Source organism: Balaenoptera ricei, chromosome 2, assembly GCF_028023285.1.
Source record: "Balaenoptera ricei isolate mBalRic1 chromosome 2, mBalRic1.hap2, whole genome shotgun sequence".
In the NCBI taxonomy this organism is placed as follows: domain Eukaryota; kingdom Metazoa; phylum Chordata; class Mammalia; order Artiodactyla; family Balaenopteridae; genus Balaenoptera; species Balaenoptera ricei.
Window position 1 is genome coordinate 138815984 of NC_082640.1, and position 23803 is coordinate 138839786.

A 23803-nucleotide genomic window follows, 5' to 3' on the forward strand; every position below is an offset into this window, starting at 1 on the left:
TCCCTTTGTAGTCACCCCCTTTCTCCACGTCCAAGCCCTGGCAGCCCCGCCCCCTCCCCCCCATCTTACTTGATTTCTGTCCTGAGGGCACTCTTCCATCCCTATTTTGTGTTATCATTTATCTTTAGGTAAGTCTCTCTACCACGCAGGATCCTGCTTTGTATCCCTATAGCGCCAAATGTGGTACCTGGCACCCAAAATGTACTCAGGAAATAGGTGCTTAAAAAATAAATGAATCACTTGTTTTTCAGATTTTGCCAAATCATTTCAGAGACTCTGCTCTCTGATTTCCAGGATGTGACGTTTGAAAAGGGACTATTAATGCTGGGGAAAGATTTCTCCTAGAGTTTTAATTTATACAGTCTTTAAAAAAAAAAACTGGGCCACAGTTATTTCTAACTTCAGAGATTTTGCTGAGCATTTCAACCATTTCCTTAGACTTGGGACTTACAACTTTGTTTGCTCAACCAGCACGTGGGCCTCTGACCTCTCAACCTGAATAAACAGATGGAAATAGAAGCTGGGACCAAACGCAGCTGCTGCTCTCTCCTCCCCCTGTTCTTGCCATCTCTGACCCCTCCACCTCCATGGGGCATGGCCCAGCGTATCCTCCGGAGCTCCCCTGAATAAGTTCTATGAGATTCCAGACCCATTTCATGGATGACTCCGGGGGTGGAATCTGACGTTGGCTTTAACGTTTCTCATCATGCAGGGTGTGACCCAGCTGCAGCTGGTTCATCAGGCAGGCTCAGATTCCTCTGGTCCTTCCTAATCTGATTCCTCTTCTGTCTTGATGTGCCTCCAAAAGTTGACATTCCTAGAGAAATGACAAGAAGAGGTGCACAAAGTTCCCCCTTGTCTGACCAGTTATCTGAAATGGCCTAGTTCTCGAAGGGAACCGCCCTTTCTTGAAAGGTGTCGGTGCTTTCCTCCAGACTGGCCCGTTGCCCCAAGCCGATGGGTCCCTACGCACTTTCTGTGGGTTGGCAGTCCTTGCTAGGACCTCTGCTCAGCTGGCAAAGGCCCAACAGCTCAGGCACATGAGAGACCACTTTTCCCCTCTGGGGAGGTTGTACCGTGCCTCCCAGATGAAGTCTTGGTGCCGGCATCAAATTGGTTCCAAATGGAACCTCGTTCCCTTTGTCCCCCTTTGCCCTCACACTTTGCCCCGTGGCTTCCCTGGAACAGCTCCGGTGAAGGACGGTTTCTGCTCCAGGAGACAGTGCACGATGCAAGCGCATCCCTGCCAAGCCTTTCAAAGCCTGAACTCCTGATACAAGGGGGGTGGAGGTGGAGGTTTCTGCTACCTGCTGCTAGGTAAACAAAACACCAAGAAGGTGGTGCATTTGGACACATGGAGTAATTGTGTAGTTCATAACCCTGTGGGCAGATAAGGTAGTAATCAATGGAAGGGAGCTAAAGAAATTCTTACTACAGTAATGATGACAGGTTTGTGTATGTGTGTGAGAGAGAGAGAGAAAGAGAGAGGGAGGGAGAGAGAGAGGAGAGAGGGAGAGAGAGGGAGAAGATGGGGGTTGGGAAGGGAAGGTTCAGGGAAAAAGGGAAACACAAAAGGGAGAAAGAAAAAAGAAGGGTTAAAGTGGAGGAAAGCATATGTCCTTCAGGAGGAGCTTCTAAAGCTGGGACTCTCAGACTTTTGTTTTATTACTACCATAGCAATAAATGTATTTTACTCCACGCAGGGGGCGCACGCGCGCACACACACACACACACACACACATATATAGAATAAAACAGAAAATAAGTTTGCGCGTAGCCAGCTAGAAGAGTAGGGCACTTATTTCCATCACACATCATTGCGCGCGGCGCCGGGGGCGCTAGGGCAGCCCGCCCCCGGCCACGCCCCGCCCCACCCGCAGCAGGGTCCCCGGGTCGCCAACCCCGCGGGGGAGGAGAGCGACCGGGGCGCGGCTCCGGGCTACCGGCTGCAGCTCCCGCGGCGGCGGCGGCGGCGGCGGCGGATCCGGACGCGACGCGGGATGGAGACAGACGAGCAGGGCTGCGTGCGCGCGTGGTGGCACATGGTCGCGTGGAACCTGAGGTGAGTCCGCGCCGCGCCCTGTGCGCCCCGGCAGCGCCCCGCCGGCTCCGGCTGCCCGGAATGCGGCAGGGAGGGTACCGCCGGGCGGTGACGCAGGGCTGGTGGCCGAGCGCTGACTTCCGGGGCTTCGGAGGCCCCCAGAGCTCTTGGACGGCTGTATCCTCAGCCCCAACCCCTACCCGCGCCAGCGAGACTCGCGCGTTTGATTTTTCAGGAACCTATATCCCTTTGGGGCTTCTGAACTACAGATTCCAGAAAGCTGGTTCAGGTTCCTGTGCCAATCTCTTATCTGCCTTGACATTTTACTAACAGCAGGACGGATTTTAAAAAATAATAATAGTGACAGTAATAATCGGTGTTGTAGTCTTGGAAGGCATTCTGTTAGGACAAGGGCCTATCTGTGTAGATGGAGAAGGGTCGGAAGGCCACCTCCCTGAGTGTGACGCGTCTGGCGTGTAAAGAACACCTCTCCATAATGCTAGAGATGAATGGTACATTGAAACCATAACTTGGCATCTTTGCCTGTGCCGAGTTCTTATATCCTTTAAATGTGAAATGTGTAGGTCAGCACAGGTTTTTCATTTTCTTCCTTCCATGAATCCTTGGCTTGAGCAGTAATCTTAGACTGCCTCAATCGACCAGCAATGTACTAACAGTCTTGTTTGCATTGAAGCCAGGTATTGGTTGGAGACCTTGGACCCAAAAGACTGCGTGTCTTGTTTTGTTTTGTTGGTGTGGGAAGGTACTGACAGATTTGTTTACCTTTCTTCTTTCTATTCCTTTGTTTTGCTTTGTTAAATTTTTGCTGATTACAAGATATCCAAAAATCATATCCAGGCACAGGAGACTTCACTTTGGAATGTCTGAGTGGTGAAGACAGACACCAATGTCCTTTCTTCTCTTCCTGCTGTGGCTGAGGGCAGGAAGCAGGGAGCGGCCCTCTCCTGGCCCAGCGGTGCAGGCCGGAGCCCCCTTTCTGTGTTGGATCTGAACACCGGTCAGAATGTCCTGACTGGCCGCACTTTTCACCATCACGGGCCTTACCTCCCAGATACGGTTGTTCTGGGAAAGCTAGCATTTACCACCTTTTAGCGGATGGCTGGATTATTTAACATTTATTTGGTAGAGAATCAAAGCTGCAGTTCACGTTTTTAGAGAACAGCCCACTTTGTTGATAGTGGAGTGGAGATGGGGATTTGGGGCCCCTTACTTGCCTTCGTAGTTACTAAAAATAATTCTCGAGATGCTTCGTGAAAGAATAAAATCCTTGGGCATTTCTTCATCTGAGCAGAAAATTACTGATCTAATTTAGGCCGTGCTGAGGCACAGACTGATATCCAGCACCCCGAGTCCTTTTCGTTTACTTGGAGCCTGGTTAGTTCAGCAAACATTCATGGAGGGCTTGCTGTGCATCTGGAACAGTCTGTAGCTGTGGATCTATCGTGATATGTTGTGAGACTCAGGGAGAACATTTAACCATGATGTTTTCAGGGATTATTTTTTAATGCCTTGGGGACCTATTTATTTATTTTACAAAAGCCTCAGCAGATGTAGTTGCTTCTGAAGATGGATGGGCCCAGGAAAGTCAATCTCCACTTGCAACTGATTTTCTTCAAATCAGAAAAATGGAAACCATGTTCAGGAAAGAAGTTGGGGGAAGCCGAAGGGCTGTTTTCCCCTTCATTTCTCCCTATTTCATCCCAAGTTTTTACTTTTCTAGATAGTGCTTAGAAAATCCCCATGAGAAGGCTGATAAACTTATCCATCCTCCCCAGAGTATTGGACACCCCACTCCCTATCAGGCACTCATCTAGGCCCTGGGCACACAGCCATAAATAAAACAGGCAAAACCTCTGCTCTTGGGGAGCTCTCATTGATTAATTTTCAGTTGTATCAATAATTCAAAACAGAGAAGGAATCCCTTCCCCTGTCCCCCAAAGCTACCAATAAGCCTTGCTTCCTTCTCCCTTACGAAAGAAATACACTCTTCTTTCTGTTCTCAACCTTTCATTCAATGAATATTTATGGAGCTCGGCCCTGTGCTAGGCAGAGTGGAATGTAAAAGCAGTATTATCTGTCACGTGGTTCTTGTCACTGGGGAGACAGGACTGATAGTGGGAAAACAATCAGAAAACAATTAAGGGTCAAACTGAGGCCCCGATTATAATTAGTGGGAGGAGTGAAAAGAGGAAAAGTCACCATGAGAAGATCTGTCTAGAGAAGCTTTGAAAAAGGAGGGACACTTGAGTGGATGTGAAGGAAAGAGAGGATTTGGTTGGAAGGAAAGAAGGGAGGAGAACACAGACGTAACTTGGTGCTTGGTGAGTTGGTGATCAATACATGTTGGCGGGATGAATGGGCACAGGGTGGATGTGTAGCATGTCTTAATATTTGGAATCGTTGTCTTGCCAAATGTGGTCAGAGTTGGGCTTCCCAAAGCTGGTACCTCTGAGCATGAAGGAGAAATGATTTGCCCTGTAGCAGCTGGTTCCACCAGGTTTTGCCAGTAAGAATCATCCACTTAGGTTCTGTAGCCCCTGTGGGATGCGGTGCAGTTACAGCCACAGCTAATCAAAGGGCAGGCGAAGAACACCAAAGCATCAAGGTGGCTGTTTGATGTGCTGGCCGTGAGCGAGGATTGGGCTGAAACTGCATCCTCCGCTCAAATAAGGTCTATTAGCCACTGGTGACTTTTGATCCCCTATTGATCTAGGGGAAGTCAAACTGACAGCCCCCTAGTTAAAAGGAGCCGCTGTGCATTATTGATGCTGTGAGGGATGTGGTCACTGTTCTCTTCCCGCAGCGATTCTCACAGAAGTGCCTTGAGCTATTTGAGAGAAGGGTCCTGTATGAATTATTCTTTAAAAACAGAAACATATTTCCGTCTCTTGCCCCTGTTTCCCAAGCACCCTGCTACCTGCAAAAGGTAACTTAGCAGGAGACTAACAGGCAGGATAGTGGGAGTTCAGAGAGTCAGGAAAAAGAAAGCCAGAGCCAGTCAACTGGAAGGGAGCATAAGAATTCAGTTCTGCTCATCTGTCTGGGCTTGATCTGTGGCTCAAAGTGGCTTCTCCGGGTTTTGATTTCTTATCTCTAAAATCAGAACAGCCATATCCTCTGCTTCCCGCCGCCTTCATGGAGGCTATTTTAAAGTATGAAGCAATCATTTTCGTTTCTTTCTTGCTGATTTTATGTGTAGGCAGTTGCCCGTGGCTGATGTATTTGAAGAGTTGTCCGTCACCCTTAGCCTGCTTATCTTTTCCACTCCCAGCAGAATTGCTGGGAATTCATCAGAGATTCGTTATCTTCTGCCTCCATGCCTTTTCCAAACATGTATAAGTGCCCTGATTTTTAAGTTATTAACACTTGAGGGAGAATTTTTTTAGAGGTCTTTCTTTGATGACTTTGGTTATCTTCTGAGGATACGGGAGCAGGAAGGAAGAAAGTGGGAGGGAGGAGGGACCCTGAGAGGAGCAAGGGTGCAGAAGGGGAGAAAAGGATCCTGAAACAACTCTAAGAGCTGAATTTTACCAGAGCCCAGCCTTGTTCCTGGGGCTCATTTTTGCTTCAAGGATGACAAGTAGAACTGACCAGGACTGTGACAGCTCATTGGAGATCACCATGGAACTCGGGTTGTACAGACCTGGGTTCACGTGGCTCTGCCGTTCATTGGCTGTGTGACCTTGGGAAGGGTCCTTAACTTTTCAGCCTCCTCATCTGCAAAGTATAGGTAATAACAGTTGTCTTCTAAGATGCCTCTGGTCTAGCAGAGGAATCAGGGCAGGGGAGACAGTGCATCAGAAATGCCTTCCATCCCCTACAGCCTCACGACTTGATTACACTGATGGTCTTCACACTGACCGTTCACAGTAGGGAAAGGGACTCTTGTCATGGACGATGTAGACAAAAACTGGGAGCAGGAGGTGGTGACACTGACCTCCTGTGTCCCTCGTTTCTCAAAGGTAGGAGACACTCAGTCCTCACGGGAGATGTGGCTAGAGACAGAGGTAGCCTGAGTGAGCCCTTGTGGACAAACCATAACTTGTCTGCTGGTGGCCCCCAGTTTGGATGGTTCGTGTCACAGGGGGGCGATAGAATGAACAAGATGTGCACGGCCCCCCGTGTCCCATTCCCTGACCAGGCCCTGCTGCGTCCAGCCTCCAGGTCCTCCCCTGCACCCCACGCTGCTCCTCATGGCCCCGCTCACCGGGGATGTCACCTCAGATGTGAGGGTTTTGTCTCATTGCCTCATTGCTTCCCAAGACCCAGCCAGAAAGGGGGGTGGGGGTGGGAATCTGACGATTATTCATTCACTGCTTTAGACTAATACTAATAATAGCTAGCACATACAGCACTGAACTGTGATGTGATTGAAAACTGGGGCAACTGTTAAAACAGTCTGAATCCTGTTTCCTGATGACTTCGGGGTCCAGCCTTGGCCTTCTGTGGGGTACAGTGGGGAGACAAGTCTGACTCGAGTACATCCATGTCCCCTCCCGTCCTGTCCTGTCATACCTGGGCTTTCTGAGCAGCTGGTAGGGGCCCTGACTTATTGCTTTCCTCTCCTGGTTCTCCCTTAGTGCCTGGTCTGGATCTGCCCTAATTACATACAGTTCTGTAAAGGATTTTGCTTAAATGCCAACTTGCCTGTAATTCCCACTGTCAGTCTGTGAAATCTGATTTGGAGGTTAAAAGGAGAAACAAACCAAGACAACACTTGGACTGATTTTGAATACCTTGTTTGTTTCACAGTATCTTACAGATTTTTCCCATACTCCTGTTCAACACTCAGAAGAAAAATTGCCACTCTGTGTGACAGCTTTACAAGTAAATCATTAAAAGAACATATTTTCCCTCCTCTGATGCACATGTTGATTTTTTTCAACTTTTGTGAGTATGTACCTTTTGTGAATTTCCCTTTATATTTTTTTCCCAAATAGAGAACTTACTGCCCTTACAGTTATGGCATAATGAAAAAGATATGTCAGTTATAAAATTGTGGCTAGTCTTAAATGGTCTGAAACCTACTTAATATTGGCTTTGGGGTCTAGGATGAATCCTTGCAAACTGTTGGGATAGATAGAAAAATATGGCCTTTTGGGTAGGGTTTCAATTCAGGAGCTCAGTCTTCAAATTGGCTATTCGTCTGTATACCTTACTGCTTCCTGTATTCTGTGCCTTTTCTCTTCCTCTTCTTGCTGTATCCCTTGAGAGAGAGAGAGAGAGAGAGAGAGAGAGAGAGAGAGAGGTTGATGTGAGAAATCTATTTTCCCGTGTTTTTTCTACCAAGTGCTGCGTTAGTCAGTGCAACACACAGTTCTTCTAGAGCACAGGTGATGCTCTCACCTGCATGTCTCCAGGTGTATGTTGATCTTGGACATTTCGTGGCTTATGGCTAATGACTATGTTTTACTTAGTGCAAAAAGTAACTCATGACTTAAGTAGCAAAATACTCATTACCTTCTTCTAGACCCTCTTACTTTTTAGGTGAATGGTCTCCTTTGCTTTTCGCTTGAAACGGGGATGAAGATTGAATAAACTCCATTAGAGGCTATAACACTGGTGGTATTTTTAAGTCTAGCTTTAGTTTTTTTTTGGGGGGGGACAACTCTTTTGCGGGCTAGTCCTAGTTTATAAGACCAAATACTTTGCTTGGAATTGAGTGTAGTAGCTTGCAACTTAGAAACATGTCAATCATAAGGCTAATTACTTTTTTTTGATTGTGATTAAAAGACATGGAATTTGATTCTGGGAGTTGATAATGAATTCTACTTTCCAGTCCAAGCACCATTTCTTGTGGATTTAAAGAAACCGGAGTTAAAGATTCCTCACAGTGAACTTCTACATCAAAGTTGAACCTAGGGTGATTCTGGGAATCTGGTGAGTGCACTGATTGGACCCTGGCGTGCTTGGTGGGTGTGGCTTTCATGTCACAAGGGCAGAGGTGAGCAGTGCTATGTTACTTGCCTGGGGAGAGGTCGGTGTTCCTTGGAAGGAGCTGTTCCACACATCTTCCCTTTATATTGAAGCTTGAGTTGCTTGCATTTGCTTTTCCGGTATCTTATGTTGGAGTGTGGAGTCTTTCAGGTGCCTTGGCTCTGTCTTCTTCCCTGCCTTACTCCTCACCCCCTTCCCACCCTGCTCCAGACCCACTGGCCTCCGTGTATAGAAGCCATGCTCTGTCTGCAACATTTCTTTCTCTCTCTCTGCTCCCTCCGTTCCCTCCTTTTGCCTAACTAACTGCTTACCCATCTCTTGGGTCTCATTTTAAACGGTAATTTTCAGGAAAGCCTTTCCCCACCCGCCCATTTTCGGCATATGTTAGTGCAATCTGTGTTTGTCCTTTACTGCATTTATCCCCACTGTAATTGAGTAAGTGCTTGTGTGATTATCTGATTAATGTTTGACTTCCTTATGAGACAAAAACTTCATAGGTGGGGGACTTTGTTGGTGGGTTTCCATTGCTCAGCACAGCGCTTGGCAGAGGGCACTCCATAAATACTTGTCCATCAAGGCCATGAGCATCCTACCGTCTGTTTTGCTATGCTGATCTCAGTATTTTCTTCTGTTTGGTTCACCTGCTTGTTCTTGGTTGCCAGTTTTCCAGTGCCCTGTTTTATATTTCATCTCCCTGAGTTTAAACATGTGATCACAGAATGTTTAGGAACCAATATGGATGGGTTCACATAACTTCTTCCTAATCTGCAGGGTACAGTTCCACTAATAGTGTTGGAATTTGAAAACATCTTTATTCTTTACTCTTGCCCCATCAGTCCCTGTTTGGTGAGTCAACTGTCCTCATGACCGGCTCATCTAGCTGGCAGCAATGCCCGTCTTTGCAGTACAGAGGCCTTGGGGTTTGATGTCAGACTTTTTGCCTCTAAATGATTGAGAGACTGGGACTTCCCTCGTGGTCTGGTGGTTAGGACTCTGCACTTCCACTGCAGGGAGCATGGGTTTGATCCCTGGTTGGGGAACTAAGATCCCACATGCTGCACGTGGTGTGGCAAAAAAAAAAAAAAAAAAAAAGATTGAGGGACTGAAGATTTATCATCACATGGCCAGTTCTCTAAGTCTCCTGGTGACATGTCATATGGCAGTGTTTGTGTTATCAGGGTTCATTCATTGGTTTAACAAGGTGGAGGAACTGGAGCTCACTCAGGTGTTTAAAATCACAATGTCACTGGGTTTCTTGAGTAGAACAGCTTAATTTCATGTTCAAGTTCTTTTCTCCTACCTAAACTGGTTTCCCTTTGTTTCCAGTTTGTTTCTTCAGCCAAACCAATAGCAGGCGGCAAATATCTATTATCTTTTACTTGTTTCCACCCAGTGGATTGCATTTCAATAAACCACACCTAAGAACTGCAGTCTTGGAAGCATGATTGGTATAGGAGTCAGAAGAACTAAAACAGTAAATGGGTAAAAGGGGTTATCTCTGGGCATGGGAGAGGTGGGGTAAGGCAGTAGTGGTTTTCATTATAAGACGTTTGTGGCATTATATTTTAATTTTTACCATGTGCATATATTACGCAGATAAATATTTGTATGTAAATATATTGAATATCTACATATAATAATTCATTATATATTCTAATAGTATATAAACATGTAAATATAAATATGTATCTGATTGACACAAGGAGGGTTTCGGACTTTGGCGAGGATAGAGACATCTTCTCTCTGTCCATGTTGGCGGAAACCTTTCCTTGCTTTTCAGGCACACAGTTTCTAGCTGCCGGTTGGGAGGATGCTAAGGGAAGGGCCGTAGCCGCTCTGAAGCAGCCCTCCATGACGGCAACGCAATTATTGTTTATCTTCGTGGCAGTGCGGAACACAAGTCAGTGCCTTTGCTTGGATTTTTTTTTTTTTACAGAGTGAAAGAGTATTTCAGCCCTGTGGGGGAATGTAAGGCAGAGCTCAGTTTTTAGGTCTGTAAGCATCCCTCCACATATTTTTTTCCCTTTGTTGAAATTTGAGGGTGTTCTGGCAATAGGCTTCTCTTTTAAAAAAAATAATCTATATATTCTATATGTAGAATAATGTGGATCCTTAACTGAAAGGGAAACTAACTTCCAAAATGTGGATACTGATTTCAAAGAAGGCAGTGGTTCCTTTACTCCCTAAGAGTGTCGGAAATGATGGATCAAATCCATGGACGACTGGAGAGGGAATAGGCATGAGGTATGGAGAAAAGGAAGAGCAATTTCCACATCCGTGGTCTTCTCACGGAACCACGTGGAGATTCATTTATTTGGCATGAATCCTATTCATCAAAAGTATGGATTCCCTAGGAGAGATCACCTGGAATTCTGATCACGGGTACTGGGGGCCCCCTGACTAATCCTAGTCTGGAATACTGATGCCTCAGCCAGCTCTCTGTGGTCCCAACCTTGCTTGGTAACCAAGAGTACCTCCCAGAAGGCCGGCTCTCCTTTGGTGCGCTGCCAGGCCCTCTGTGGGCCTGTGTCATTATGGTGGGTGATGAGTATTGGCTGTGACGGCGGGTCTCAGCATGGGGGAGGGGCGACGTGCCTCAGAGACCCGCAGACCTCGCTCTGTCTCTGGGAGGACACTTCAAACTCAGTGACAAGGTCTGGAATCTGCCCCTCGGCTCCCTTGCCTCTGTCTCTTTTACTCACTGTCTTTTTGTGTCAGACGATGGCTTTCTCAAGACTTGCCTTTGCTCAAGGGGCTTTCTTGAGGTGTATGTTTTAGGGTCACATTTACAGAGATTTCCTGTGAAATCAACATTTTTCAACATTGCTTAACATTGTTCTGATTGTGTAAACTTGGGCACGGTGTTACAATGCATTTTTATTTAAAGGGTCATGTGAATCACATAGTCACGTCTGCCCTCTGAGTGAATCCGCTCTTGCCCTCAGTTATCCCAGATTTCCTGGCTTGGGGTCAGCTGCACCTTCCTCTGTCTCCTGCCCGGAAGTCTCAGCTTGCTCTCAGCAGTACTGAGCTGGAAGGAGGCCAAATGACAGATCACAGGGAACCTTGATGAAAACAGTGGTTCTATACTTGGCATCCATAGAAGCCCCAGAGGGTTCACAAACTCCCAACCCAAAATTGTACACAAAATTTGAAGAGTGGATACATTTTTCGGGGCAGCTGGTCCATAGCTTTAAGTACATGTTCAAAGGGCTCCATGACCCACTAAGGTTTAAGAAGAAACTTGGCTCTGAAACAAATTCAAATGGTTTTTTAAAGAATCCTCTGCCTTTTGAATCATCTTTATCTCCCTTTTATGTGGTTAATAGAGAGTAGACTGTGGTTCTTTTGGAAGAAAGTATTTCTTGTACCTCCAGGGCTGTGAGTCTCTCTCCTTCACTTCATCTTGCACCTCATGGCAGAGTGGACAGGGTGCAGGCAGAGCTTCCTTTAGTGAACTTGATTATATCATCCCTTTTTCTGAAAAGCCACTTTCTGGAACTTATTTTCCTTTAGCTTCTAGAAGTATTCTTAGAAATAGGTTTTGCTGTGCAGCAGTGAAAGCAGATGGGATTGTCAGCAGTTCAATCAAATGCTTACGTTGAGAAGCGCTAGCGGTCCAGGCAGCCGGTGCTCACTTGGGGGAAGGCGGCAGCAGAGGGGCGCTGTGGGTCATTCACGCTGACACAGGCGCGTGGGCTATGACACCAAGAAGCATTGGCCTCTCTCCTGGTTATTTGTCTAACCTGAAAAAGAAAAAAGGCGTGAGATCAGATGCCAGCAGCACGATAGTGATTTTTGTTGAATTTGTCATTGTAATTCCTAATTCTTGCTCTTTTTTTTTAAACCTCTACAAAGACTTGAGCTAGTAAAGGTATGTCTGAAGGGGCCTCAAGGCACCGATTTTATGTCTCCATTTATTCTTTTCTGGGCTACAGCCCTAAGGTCTTCCTCTGCCCTCAGCATGGTTATCTCCTGAGAGCTCCTGGAGGTAAGGGCGGGTTTGTGGTGTCTGGGCCTAAAGTCCCATGAGTAGACTTCTCTTCCAGCTTTGACCTTGGGGGATCAAAACAGACGTGAACATCTCTGGGCCCCAAACACTTTAATGAATTTGTTCCTTTCATCACCAGATGGAGTTGAATTTATTTGCTAAATATATTAAGTGCAAAAACCACTCCTTCTACCAGAAACAACCTTTTTGGTGGTATGGGATAAAGATGTAGAATGTCTTCTCTTAAGTCATTCAGGCCCTTCTTCAGCCCCATAAAAGGTTGGGCCGAGGGAAGGTGGCCACACCTTGGTGTCCTCACCAGCCTGCTACAGACTCCAGTTTTTGGGGGGCAGCCCCTGCATCTCCCAGCATGAGGAAGATGGCAGGCTCTCCACCTCACCATATCTGACTGAGAGCTGGCTGGCGGGCTCCTGTTTATGCCCTCCCATACTCCCCTCGGGTAGTTAGTAATCTCTCCCTTAGGTGATTCAGCTGCTTGTCTAGTTATTGATCCCAAGACCTGGTCTCTCCTCCCACAAGCCAGCTCCCACTCCAGAGCCCTTTCCTGATTTCACAGCACTAGTGGGGCCCGGAATCCTGCCAGGCCCAGCACCCCAGCACCTTCTTCATCCTCCCTCCCCTATTCAGACATGGCCATCCCCTCCTGTCTACTCCCCTCTCTCATCACTCCGAGGAGTGGTGGGCTGGATGCAGTTTTGCCTGGGGTGATGACGTCTATTAATTTTTAGGTTTGCTTTCCACCCTGAGCTCCACTCTTTGTACTTCCCTAAGTGGGATGGTGTGGTGCTGAGGTCTGTGGGAACGTGTACTTTTTTCCCTGCTGTTGGCCAAGGTGAATTGTATGTCTCCTGTGTGCACAGGAAGAAGAGTTGTAGGGGCTTCCCTGGTGGCGCAGTGGTTGAGAATCTGCCTGCCAATGCAGGGGACACGGGTTCGAGCCCTGGTCTGGGAAGATCCCACATACCGCAGAGCAACTGGGCCCGTGAGCCACAACTACTGAGCCTGCGCGTCTGGAGCCTGTGCTCCGCAACAGGAGAGGCCGCGATAATGAGAGGCCCACGCACCGTGATGAAGAGTGGCCCCCACTTGCCGCAACTAGAGAAAGCCCTCGCACAGAAACGAAGACCAACACAGACATAAATAAATAAATAATAAATAAATTTTTAAAAAAATTTAGAAAAAACAAATATTGTCACCATCATTTAAAAAAAAAAAAAAAAAGAAGAAGAGTTGTAGGTGTAGGTGTGAAAAGTAGCCAGATCAGCCTTGCGGTGAGTGGGGTGTGTGGGGATGGTATGATAAGACTTCCTCCTCCAGGCAGGTTCTGGATTCCACACACACCACAGTCATCATTTCCCAGCCTGACCAAACTTACCTAGCTCTTCATTTTCTCCTTTGCATAGGCGATTTCTTTTAAAAATTAAAACTTTGTTATTAAATTGTCCTTCCTCCCTCCCTCTCTCCCCCTTTCTCATTCATTCATCACTTCAATCACCCAGCAGAGCTATTTTCATTGATTTGCATTCCCACCTAGTTTTTATCTCTATAAAGTTTTTCATGTTACTGATTGTATCTCTATATAACTTTATGTTGTGCTCTTTTACTTAATACCATTTAAAAAATATTCTTCAGTGTTTTTCCATAGTCATCATAATTACCAATTTAAAGGGTGATCATTCTCCATTATATTTATAGACAATTGTTTATTTACTTAAATATTTCACTGCTATTTAATACAAGTTTTTTTTTTTTCTCCTTCTAAATTCTTTTAAAATAGTATTGCTACAGAAAACTTTAAGCAGTTAGTTTATTCTTCTTTTGGAATTTTTTTTCCTGGAGATTAATTCTTAGGAGTAGGATCTGTTGCTTGAGTTGCATTGTCAAGTGGCTCTTCAATTTATGGCACCACAAACACATGGATGTTCCCGTTTCCCTGGATGCTGAACTGCCCTGTGTCTTGGATAACTTGTTTGGAGGGAATGTAGTTTAAATAGATGTTTAAAAGTTTCATTTACTTCCTCATCATTAGTTCAGCTTGTATTTAAAGTTCAGTCTCTCACATCTATGCAGTAGTAGGGGAAGCACAATGTTTGGACACAGGCAGGCCCAGGTGTGAATCTTGGTTCTGCGGCTGGCCATTTGGGTGTCTGTGAACAAGTTACTTAAGCTCTCCAAGGCTCGGTTTCTTTCTCTGTAAAATGTGGAGAATACATACCTTGTAGGACTGTTGTGAGAATTAAGTAAAGATTTAAAAGTACCTGCCTGCACAGTAAATTTTTGTCCCCTTTTATCTCCCTTCTCTTCGTCTATCATTGTATTATTTTTTCATTTAAAATTATGTTTTTATATTCTTTTCTCATTTATCTATTTGGAGCTGGCAGTGGTTTCATGTAATCAAGTGATGTCTTTACTTTTGATCAATATTAACTCTTTATCTGTTCATACTTAATATAAATATCTTCCCGTTATTTGCTTGCTTCTACTACAACTCTGTGTGGAGTTCTTATCCTCCAGGGAATTCCTAAAAAAGGCATTTACTATGTACCAAGGTACTTTAATACATCATCTCATGCAATCTTCCAACAATCCTGAAGGTATTATTTTTCACTTCTCAGAATATATTTACACAGTTAGATGTTAAGTGGCTTGCCCAAGGTCAGACAGCTGGTAAGTGACAGAGCCAGGGTGTGACCCAGGCTGTGTGATCCTATTCTGCCATGCTGCTTTCCTTCTTTCCCATTGAGCCTGATCTTCTCAAGTTTGAAGTCAAACACCAGACTCCAGAAACGCATTTTTCCTTACCTATTAAATCATCATCATCAGGATTATGGAAGTGTTGAGGAGGTGAGACCACCTTTTCTGTTTACATCTCCTAATTAAAGTGATAACAGCTCCTTTGTCATCTAGGTGCTGAGTGACGGTGGTTTTCATGTCTTGTCTGTTGACTACAGAGGTATGTGTTAAGAACAGTGTACAAAGATTTTTCAGTAAGAAGGGGTCTTTTGATGGCCCTCATTTTGGAGGCAGTGATATTGTGTTTGCCTTTCCTTGCTGCCAGGGTTCGGGGACTCGATGGGTAAACCCACGGAGGATGGGTTGACTGCGGATGCTGTTTGTGTCTATGAGTGGACTGAGGCGAGAAATGGTACCACCCCTGTGTGTCTCTGGGGCCACTCTCTGGGAACAGGGTGAGTGGGGTCTGAAGAGGGGTGCTTAGGTGGGTCCTTGGGGCGCTAGTGTCATATTATAGGCAGCAGTGAGCAGCAGGAGGACCCTTGAGCTAGGAGATGGTTTCTCTCAGGTTCCACGTGTGGCTAGTGACCTTACACCTCAGCGTGCCTGTCTGTAATACAAGGGAGGGTATAGCTCTCTGGCTATCTATGACACTGAAGCCCATTCCAGAACTCTCCTTGAGAGTTTTAAATGAAAGCATTCTTGTTTAGGGCCAGTGGAACCCCTTGAAATCCTGTGCAAAATTTTGTGTCTAAGCACATTTGAGGGTCAAGAGCTTTCATCAGATGCTCATTCTGGATGTTGCATTTTGTACTGTTTACTTGACTGTTAAGTCACTGCTTCGCGTATGTACTAATTTTCATTGCTTTACAGAGTTGCAACAAATGCTGCAAAAGTTCTAGAAGAGAAAGGTATGATAAAATGCTTATTTTACATGGTATAATTTCTTGGCTTGATGTGGGAAAATAAAAACAGTGAAGAGACTGTTGTGCACAATCTGAACACAGAGATACCTAAAGCACCCCAACTTTAGACAGTTCCTGATAGTCTAATAAACTCTCTTTTTTCTGTTTAATACATACAATACCTGCTTTTCAGAGTTATGAAATTAAAAGTAAATACTAAGGAAAGAGTTAAAATTACCTTAAAAGAGTCCTCACTGTGAAGTGATAGTAAGTGTTATTATGGAGTAATCTGGATTACAGGGGAGGAAAATAATGCATTATGAAATAATAGGCAGGACTTGCTTTCTGCAGCCCTCCTTACATAATATTTATATCAGTGTTTCTCAAAGTGTTCTGAGAACTGCCTTCCTCAGAATCTGCAGGGGGTGTTTGTTAGAAACACAGGTGACAGCTAGGTGGATCCTAGCTGTCTTCATGAACTGGAATCTCTGTGACTAAGACCCGGTGATTTTGATACGTGTTAAAAGCTTGTAATTACTTGCAGTACATCTTAAACTTTACTTGGCAATACAGGTCAGGGTGAGTTACGTAAACATTTTAAAGTGTGTCACCTGCTATACACAATCTTAATTACTTATGGGAATAAAAGAAATGTCATTTCATTGCTCCTCTAAACTCTCATGGCTCCTTCAATGTTGACAATGCTGAATTACCTGAATTAAATTCCCACATAAATGAATACTTCACTTCCTGGGTAATGCAGTTACCTTAGAACATTTTAATTACATTAAGTCCCCAACTTATGAACTCTTGCTACCATGTATTTTAATTTTCTCTTATTACATACTCCATAAAAATTATTATTCTCATACTATAAAGTCAGTATTTAGATTTACCCTTTTCTTTGCTCTTTATTATTTCCAGCATCGCTGTGCTTCCATCTGGGATTTTTCTTCCACCTGTCTGTTGGCGAAGATTTCTCTCAATTTTGGTCTGAAAATGTCTTTATTTCATCTTCATTTTTGAAGGCTATTTTTACTGGGCACAGAGTTCTAGAGTGGCAATAATTTATTTCAACCTTTCTAAGATGTCATCCACTTTGTTCTTGCTTTTGCTGTTTCATTAGAAAGTCAGCTGCCAGTCTTATTGTTGCTCCTTTAAAGATAATGTTTACTTTTTCTTTTGGTTATATTTGAGATTTCTTTATTTCTTTGTTTTTCAGCATTTTTACTCTGATTTTCCTAGGTGTTCTTGGTACTTATCCTGCTTAACTGTGGCCTGATATTCATCCATTTTGGAAAATTGTTGGTCATTATATCTTCAAATATTATGCCTGCTCCATTCTTTGTCTTCTCTTTCTCTGAGACTATAATTATATATATATATATATATATATATATATTTTTTTTTTTTTTAGATCTGTTCTCATGTCTTATATGTTTCCAGTGATCTTTTCTGAGTTTTCCAGACATTTTTCTCTTTGTGCTCTAATTTAAATATATTTATATATATTTTACACATTATACACTGTTATATAATACGAAATTTTCTTTAAAATTAAAATTTTAATAAATATTTTACTATTTTACCATTTGTTATTTTCAATAAGTTATTTTAAAGTCCATATACGGTAACTCCAATGTTTAGATCTTTTGTTTTCAGAGAGTGTCGGCCAAAACAACCTAGTCAGCCTCTGCCGAACACTCTCCCTTCCTGTAGTACTTTGCTTTCTTAAATTATCCAAGTCACGAAAATCTGCTTGTGTTTTAGAAGAAGGTAGTGGTTTTCAATTATCATGTACCTAGAAATGAAATCTCTTTAGCAAAGGTGCTAGTTAAAAATGCACATTCTCACACTCCCCACCCCCTAGATACTGACTTCTGACTGGACTCTGGTGTGGGTTCATGAATTTGCATTATTAATAAGATTCACAACTGATTTTGATGCAGGTAGTTCATGTACAAGACCTTGAAGATCCCTTATTTAGGAAAGATAGTATTGAAATATGATAAGGGAGTTATTTCTTTTTTCTTCTTTTCAAGGATTTCCAGTTGACGCTATTATCCCGGAGGCTCCATTTACCAACATATGGGTTGCAAGTATCAATTATCCCATGTTAAAGGTGAGTCTCTGATAGATCTTTACAAGATGTCAAAGTGTAGGCTGTTACCACACACGTTTATTAACAATTTTCCTTTTCTTAACTAGTTTTATATATTTCTAAGTTATTCTAACTTGTGATAGGTTATTAGCCAGTTGCTATTAAAGGGGGGCACATGGCTTTTGGATTTTGTAGTCCTTTTATTTCCTTCTAATAGATTGAGTGGCTTATTGAGCCAAAGCTTTTTTTTCCCCATTAACTAAACTGTACCTCGTATCTTTTATAATTCTTTTCATAGATAGACTTGACTTAGGTTTGTTCGTTTATTTATTATTCCTTTTAAAGTGAAAACAAACATCTCATACATCATTTTCAGCCCTATGAATGTCAACCACATCTTTCATTATTTTAGGAGAAGAAAGTCTCTAGAGAATTCAAGGAAGTTGCTGAATGGTTTTACACAGCATCCCAGGTAGAGAAGATGATCTTTCCAAGAAGATAAAGAATTGACTGACAAGATGTGTTTTTTTTTAATCTGTTGTATATATTATCCTAATTTTATAATTTCATTCCATGTCTGATGCTCAATTGCTTATAGTCATACCTCCATAGATATGTTAGCAAATGAGAGGGCGGGGGTGAGATTCTTAGAGGGGACATATGGCCCAAGTTTGTAAATTGTTGATTAATCTTGGAAGGCATCTTAAGGGTACTTTATTTTTTTAAATTAATTAGTTAATTAATTAAAAAATTTTTGGCTGTGTTAGGTCTTTGTTGCGTGCAGGCTTTCTCTACTTGCGGCAAGCGGGGGCTACTCTTCATTGCGGTGCGTGGGCTTCTCATTGCAGTGGCTTCTCTTGTGGAGCATGGGGTCTAGGCGCATGGGCTTCAGTAGTTGTGGCATGTGGGCTCAGTAGTTGTGGCTCACGGGCTCTAGAGCACAGGCTCAGTAGTTGTGGTGCATGGGCTTAGTTGCTCCGTGGCATGTGGGATCTTCCCGGACCAGGGCTCGAACCCGTGTCCCCTGCATTGGCAGGTGGATTCTTAACCACTGCACCACCAGGGAAGTCCCTTAAGGGTACTTTAATCCAAGTGTCTACTTTTGGAATCTTTCGTACAATAAACCATCATAGAACTTTCTGGAACTTGCTTAACTATTTCAGCTCATTACTTCCTGGGACAGCTAGTTCACAGAATCACATAATCTTGAAAATGCCTGTACTATCTAAGCTCCAAGTCAATGCAGGAATCCTCTCTACAGTCCAAAATACTGAATGCCGAGTAATTTAAGATTTAATAAATAAAACATTTAAATTGGTTCTAGACAATTAAATATTCATTTAAAAATAACAATTGAACATCTATTATATTACTCTTAAGTAATTACTAATAAATTAATTAACTTGAAGGCATGTTACAATTCAGGTACAATCTTTCCATTTACTTCTTTTTTTGAAATTTTGTTAATTTTGAAATATAACGTAATAGGGAAATCTATGATTTAATAGTTATAAACTGAACCTCCATGTAACCAACATTTAGTCAAGAAATTAGCATCACTGGCATCCCAGAAGCCTCCTGTATGTCACATCTCAATCCAGTAAATCTCACCTTAGATGTAAGCCTTAGTCTGAATTTTATGGTAATTATATTCATGCTTTTCTTTATAGTGTTACCACCCATGTGTGCATCTCTAAGCAGTATAATTTTCTTTTGAACTTTATACATTAGTAGGATTATATAGAATGTATTCCATTTTTTTTCAACCAACATATATTTGTGGGATTTTTATCATGATGTATAGCTGTAGTTTGGTCATTTTCGTTGCTATATAGTATTTCATTGTATACACATGCTACCATTTACTGATCTAGGCCACGTAAGACCTCATTGCTTTGGTAGGTCTCTGACACCTTCACAGAAACGTTTTTAAAATATTTTAAGAACCATGGCTCTGGTGTCAGACTTTCTGGGTTTTTTTCCCCAGGGGTGTCACTTAACAGCTGTGTAATCTTGGACTGTTTTTAATGCTTCATCTATAAATGGGTGTAATCACAGTCTATTCAAGATTGTTGTGGTAGATTCACATATGAAAAGCATGTATGATAGTGCCTGACACAGAGTAAGCACTCAATGGCCGTTAGCTATTTTTATTATCAGTGGAGTGCCGTAACTCTGAACATTACTGTTGAATAAAAAAGTGTAGGTGGTGTGAGACACGGATGTAGTGAAAGGCATAGGTCCTTACCCTCAAGAAGTTTCTTGTCTAGTTGGGGAGATAGGAAATTAATGGGGGATATAAAGTCATGACGTGGATTTCCGTGTATCACTTTAGAGTCAATTTCATTACTCAGCATAGTGGAAAAAGACCATGGGCTGTGAAGCTAGACAGATTTGGATTTGGGTTCAAATTTGGCCTCTGCCACTAACCAATTATGACTTTGGTAAATTATTTCCCTTTGTTGTATTTTTCCTATTTCTGTAATGAGGTTGGTACTGCATAGGGTTGTTGTGAAGGTTGAATTAAGTAAAACAATCATGCAAAAATATGGGCACTCAACAAATGCTTGTTCCTTTTTTCCACTCTTTCTATAATACAGTAGACTAAGTTAGGTGTTAGGGGAGGACCCAGAACAATAATATCAGAGTAGGGAGAATTCAGGGAAGAGAAGGGTCTTGTGTGCAGGTGTGACCATGAAGACTTACAGGGAGATAGGATCTAAGTTCATTTCTTGAAGGCGAGGGAGAGCAGTTAGAAAACACAGACAGGAGGGGAGAATGTGAGCCAAGGCACGGGGCCAGAATGGGGTGATTATGTGTTATCAAATACCTGAGAGTCACCCAGGGCCTCTATATAAGATCTTTCACACTCGTCATCCTTTTAAATCCTCACAGCACCTCTGAGTTTGGCACCATTGCCTCCACTGAGCGAAATGGAGGCTTAAAGTCTTGCCCAATTGCCACATACCCTATAGAGAGGAAACGGGACTCAATCCTGCATTTTCTAACTCCAGGCAGTCAGATGGAGGTGCACAGCTTTTGGGATGAAAGACTGTGGCCAGATGTGGATGGGCTTACAGACAAGATAGGAGTTTTTTGTTTGTTTAAATAGACAATGTTCCACTCCCAAAGCTTTGTGACAGCAGATTTCAGGTAACTGGTATTTTAAGAATATTTATCTGGTGGAATTCCAGAACAGAGAGGAGCCAGGGAGACCAATTAGGAGCCCCTCGCTGTGGTCTGGGCTGGAGGGGTGGTCTGACCTTTGAGTCTCGAGGGGCACCTCTGGCTGGAGAGCAGTGAAGGATAAGGGGAGTAGATTGACTGGGGCCCGCTTTCTCCTTTCGCCTTCGGAATTGGAGATGAATTGCTGAAGGGCTTCTCTTACTGAATTCTCCTCAGAGGAGTCCTGATTCCAGGGGTAGCAGAACCAGAAGACAAAGAAAAGAGAAAACAAGAAATCTTGCCCTTAGCACGGGCAAGAGGAAGGCAAAGGAAGGAAGGGAAAGAGAAGCAGTATTGGGATTTCCAGACTGTACCCGAACGCAAGTCATTTGCTGTGAGACCACGCAAAAAATGCAGGCCAGACAGACCCTGGGAAACCACGTAGGTTTCTGCAAGCAGCAGGCCCATGTCAAAACCGTGAAGCAGAAGTTTGTCTTTACTGACCTCGACCTGCATATTCTGTACCCGTTTCCCTACCAAATTCCCTACCAGGCATGAATTAATTTCTTTTTTATAATCAGGAAAAAAAAATTTTTTTTAAAGGTCCTTATATTTAGAAAGTTACTATTCTCTCTATTACTACAGTTCATAGTGGGAGACTACAACAAATGACGTATTATAGTGCTGGGGCAATGACCACTAACTCTTATTTCTCCACACTCATAAAGGAGCAGTGACAGGCAGAAATCTAAAAATTGCTTCTACACTGAACATAATTCTTTTCTTTTTAAACTGCGAAGCAGACGTTTGCATTTATGGCCCCAGCCTACCTATTCTGTACCCACTCCCTTCCCTTGGCAACGTCCCATTTACTACATTGCACCCCCCTCCCTGCTTAGCACCGCAGAGGAATACACATAATACTTTGTTGGTCTTTTCTCTTTGCAAATCTGTTCCAAGGAATAAACTCTGAATGAAATTTAGTCACACTGAGATGAAAATGACAGGTAATAGCTTAAAGTGTACATCAGGGATATTTGCACAGTCGATTCACTCCTTCTTTAGCAAATATTTATCAAGTTCCTGTTAGGTACCAGGAACTTTTCTAGGTTCTGGGGATACCACAGGGTATAAGAAAGTTGTGGTCTAACCTCCTATGAAGTTTGTATAGTTGCTGGAGAGGCATATTGAAGACAAGTATGCAATCAGAGGATTTTGAATAGTAAGAAGTGCTGTAAAAGTAATAAAATGATGTAAAAGGAATGACTGGAGGTGGTGGGGGACAAGGTTCGATGGCTAGTTAGGGGAGGACCTCTTTGAAGAAATATCATCTAAACTGAGACTTGCATGACAGGAGCCAGTTGTCATGGGAGAATCTGGAGGTCTCGGCTGAGGGAAGAGAAAGGCAAGGGCCCTGCAGTGGGATCAAGGCTGACGTGTTCCAGGAGCAGAAGACAGCAGGGCCTGGGGGTGGAGAGGAGTGGGCTTAGTGATAGGCGATAGAGGCTGTAGCCAGATTCTGTAAGGCCTCCAAGGCCAAGGTGATGCTTGGATTTAATCCACGTGCCTTTGAAGGATGTGAAGCAAAAGAGGGATGTGATGAGAGATGCACGTTAAAATGATCACTCTGGTTTCCCTGCGGGAACTGGGTTACAGCAGGGCGAGGGTGGAATAGGAAGCCACCTGGGATTGTTGGTGTAATCCAAGCAAGAGATGAGGGCTGGGTTAGGCTGGGTGATTAGTGGAAATGGAGAGAACTGAATGGACTTGGGAGTAGTTTAGAGGCAGGGTTAAAAGTTTGAGGAAGGTGCAGTATTGCTCAGGGTTTATGTCCTTTCCTCATTTTCAGTTGAAATGGAGGTTTTTAGGGCATATAAACTAATTTACCTTTCGACTTAATCAAAATATGGCAAGAGCTGATTTAGCTAGCATTCTTTTTACTGGAATTTGCCATTAATGAGGAAATTCAGTATGTTTAGAATGATAATTGTTATATTTGGAGTCCTATGGTCATTATTAAAACCTAAAATGCCTTTTTAAAACATTGCAATATTAAATCATATTCAACAGAGTTTATAATGTTCAGTACCCTGAGAAAACCATAATTCAAAAAGAGTCATGTACCAAAATGTTCATTGCAGCTCTATTTACAATAGCCAGGACATGGAAGCAACCTAAGTGTCCATCATCGGATGAATGGATAAAGAAGATGTGGCACATATATACAATGGAATATTACTCAGCCATAAAAAGAAATGAAATGGAGGTATTTGTAGTGAGGTGGATGGAGTTAGAATCTGTCATACAGAGTGAAGTAAGTCAGAAAGAGAAAAACAAATACAGTATGCTAACACATATATATGGAATCTAAGGAAAAAAAAAGAAAAAGAAAAAAAAGGTCATGAAGAACCCAGTGGCAAGACGGGAAAAAAGACACAGACCTACTAGAGAATGGACTTGAGGATATGGGGAGGGGGAGGGGTAAGATGTGACAGGGTGAGAGAGTGGCATGGACATATATACACTACCAAATGTAAAATAGATAGCTAGTGGGAAGCAGCCGCATAGCACAGGGAGATCAGCTCGGTGCTTTGTGACCACCTAGAGGGGTGGGATAGGAAGGGCGGGAGGGAGGGAGACGCAAGAGGGAAGAGATATGGGAACATATGTATATGTATAACTGATTCACTTTGTTATAAAGCAGAAACTAACACACCATTGTAAAGCAATTATACTCCAATAAAGATGTTTAAAAAAAAAGTTCAAATCTTTTAAAACCAATTGTCTATGTATTGTATACTTTATCAGAATTTCTAACTAATCAGAATATTCTTTTCCCCAACTAAACCACTTAATTATTCTGCAGTTCACTGTAGAAGCAATTTTTA

General features: G+C 43.2%; 1 protein-coding gene and 1 long non-coding RNA gene across 5 annotated transcripts in view; one reads left to right on the top strand and one right to left on the bottom strand.

The window, feature by feature from the left end:
- Nucleotides 1–1895: 1895 nt before the first annotated feature.
- Nucleotides 1896–15155, top strand: LOC132359713 (uncharacterized). 4 transcript variants are annotated; one of them, XR_009500909.1, is made up of 4 exons: nucleotides 1896–2062; nucleotides 6815–6956; nucleotides 7842–7942; nucleotides 14919–15155. It is a non-coding gene; the product is annotated as an uncharacterized LOC132359713 (long non-coding RNA). The 4 variants fall into 4 exon arrangements; XR_009500910.1 differs by having other exon boundaries at nucleotides 15070–15151; XR_009500907.1 differs by lacking the exon at nucleotides 14919–15155 and adding an exon at nucleotides 12872–13218.
- Nucleotides 10857–23803, bottom strand: part of PYGL (glycogen phosphorylase L) — a 57243-nt gene continuing 44296 nt past the window's right edge. The window contains exon 21 of the mRNA XM_059914203.1: nucleotides 10857–11745. Coding sequence (XP_059770186.1) covers nucleotides 11733–11745 — 13 coding nt within the window. The 3' untranslated portion in view covers nucleotides 10857–11732. The remainder of the gene's footprint in view (nucleotides 11746–23803) is intronic.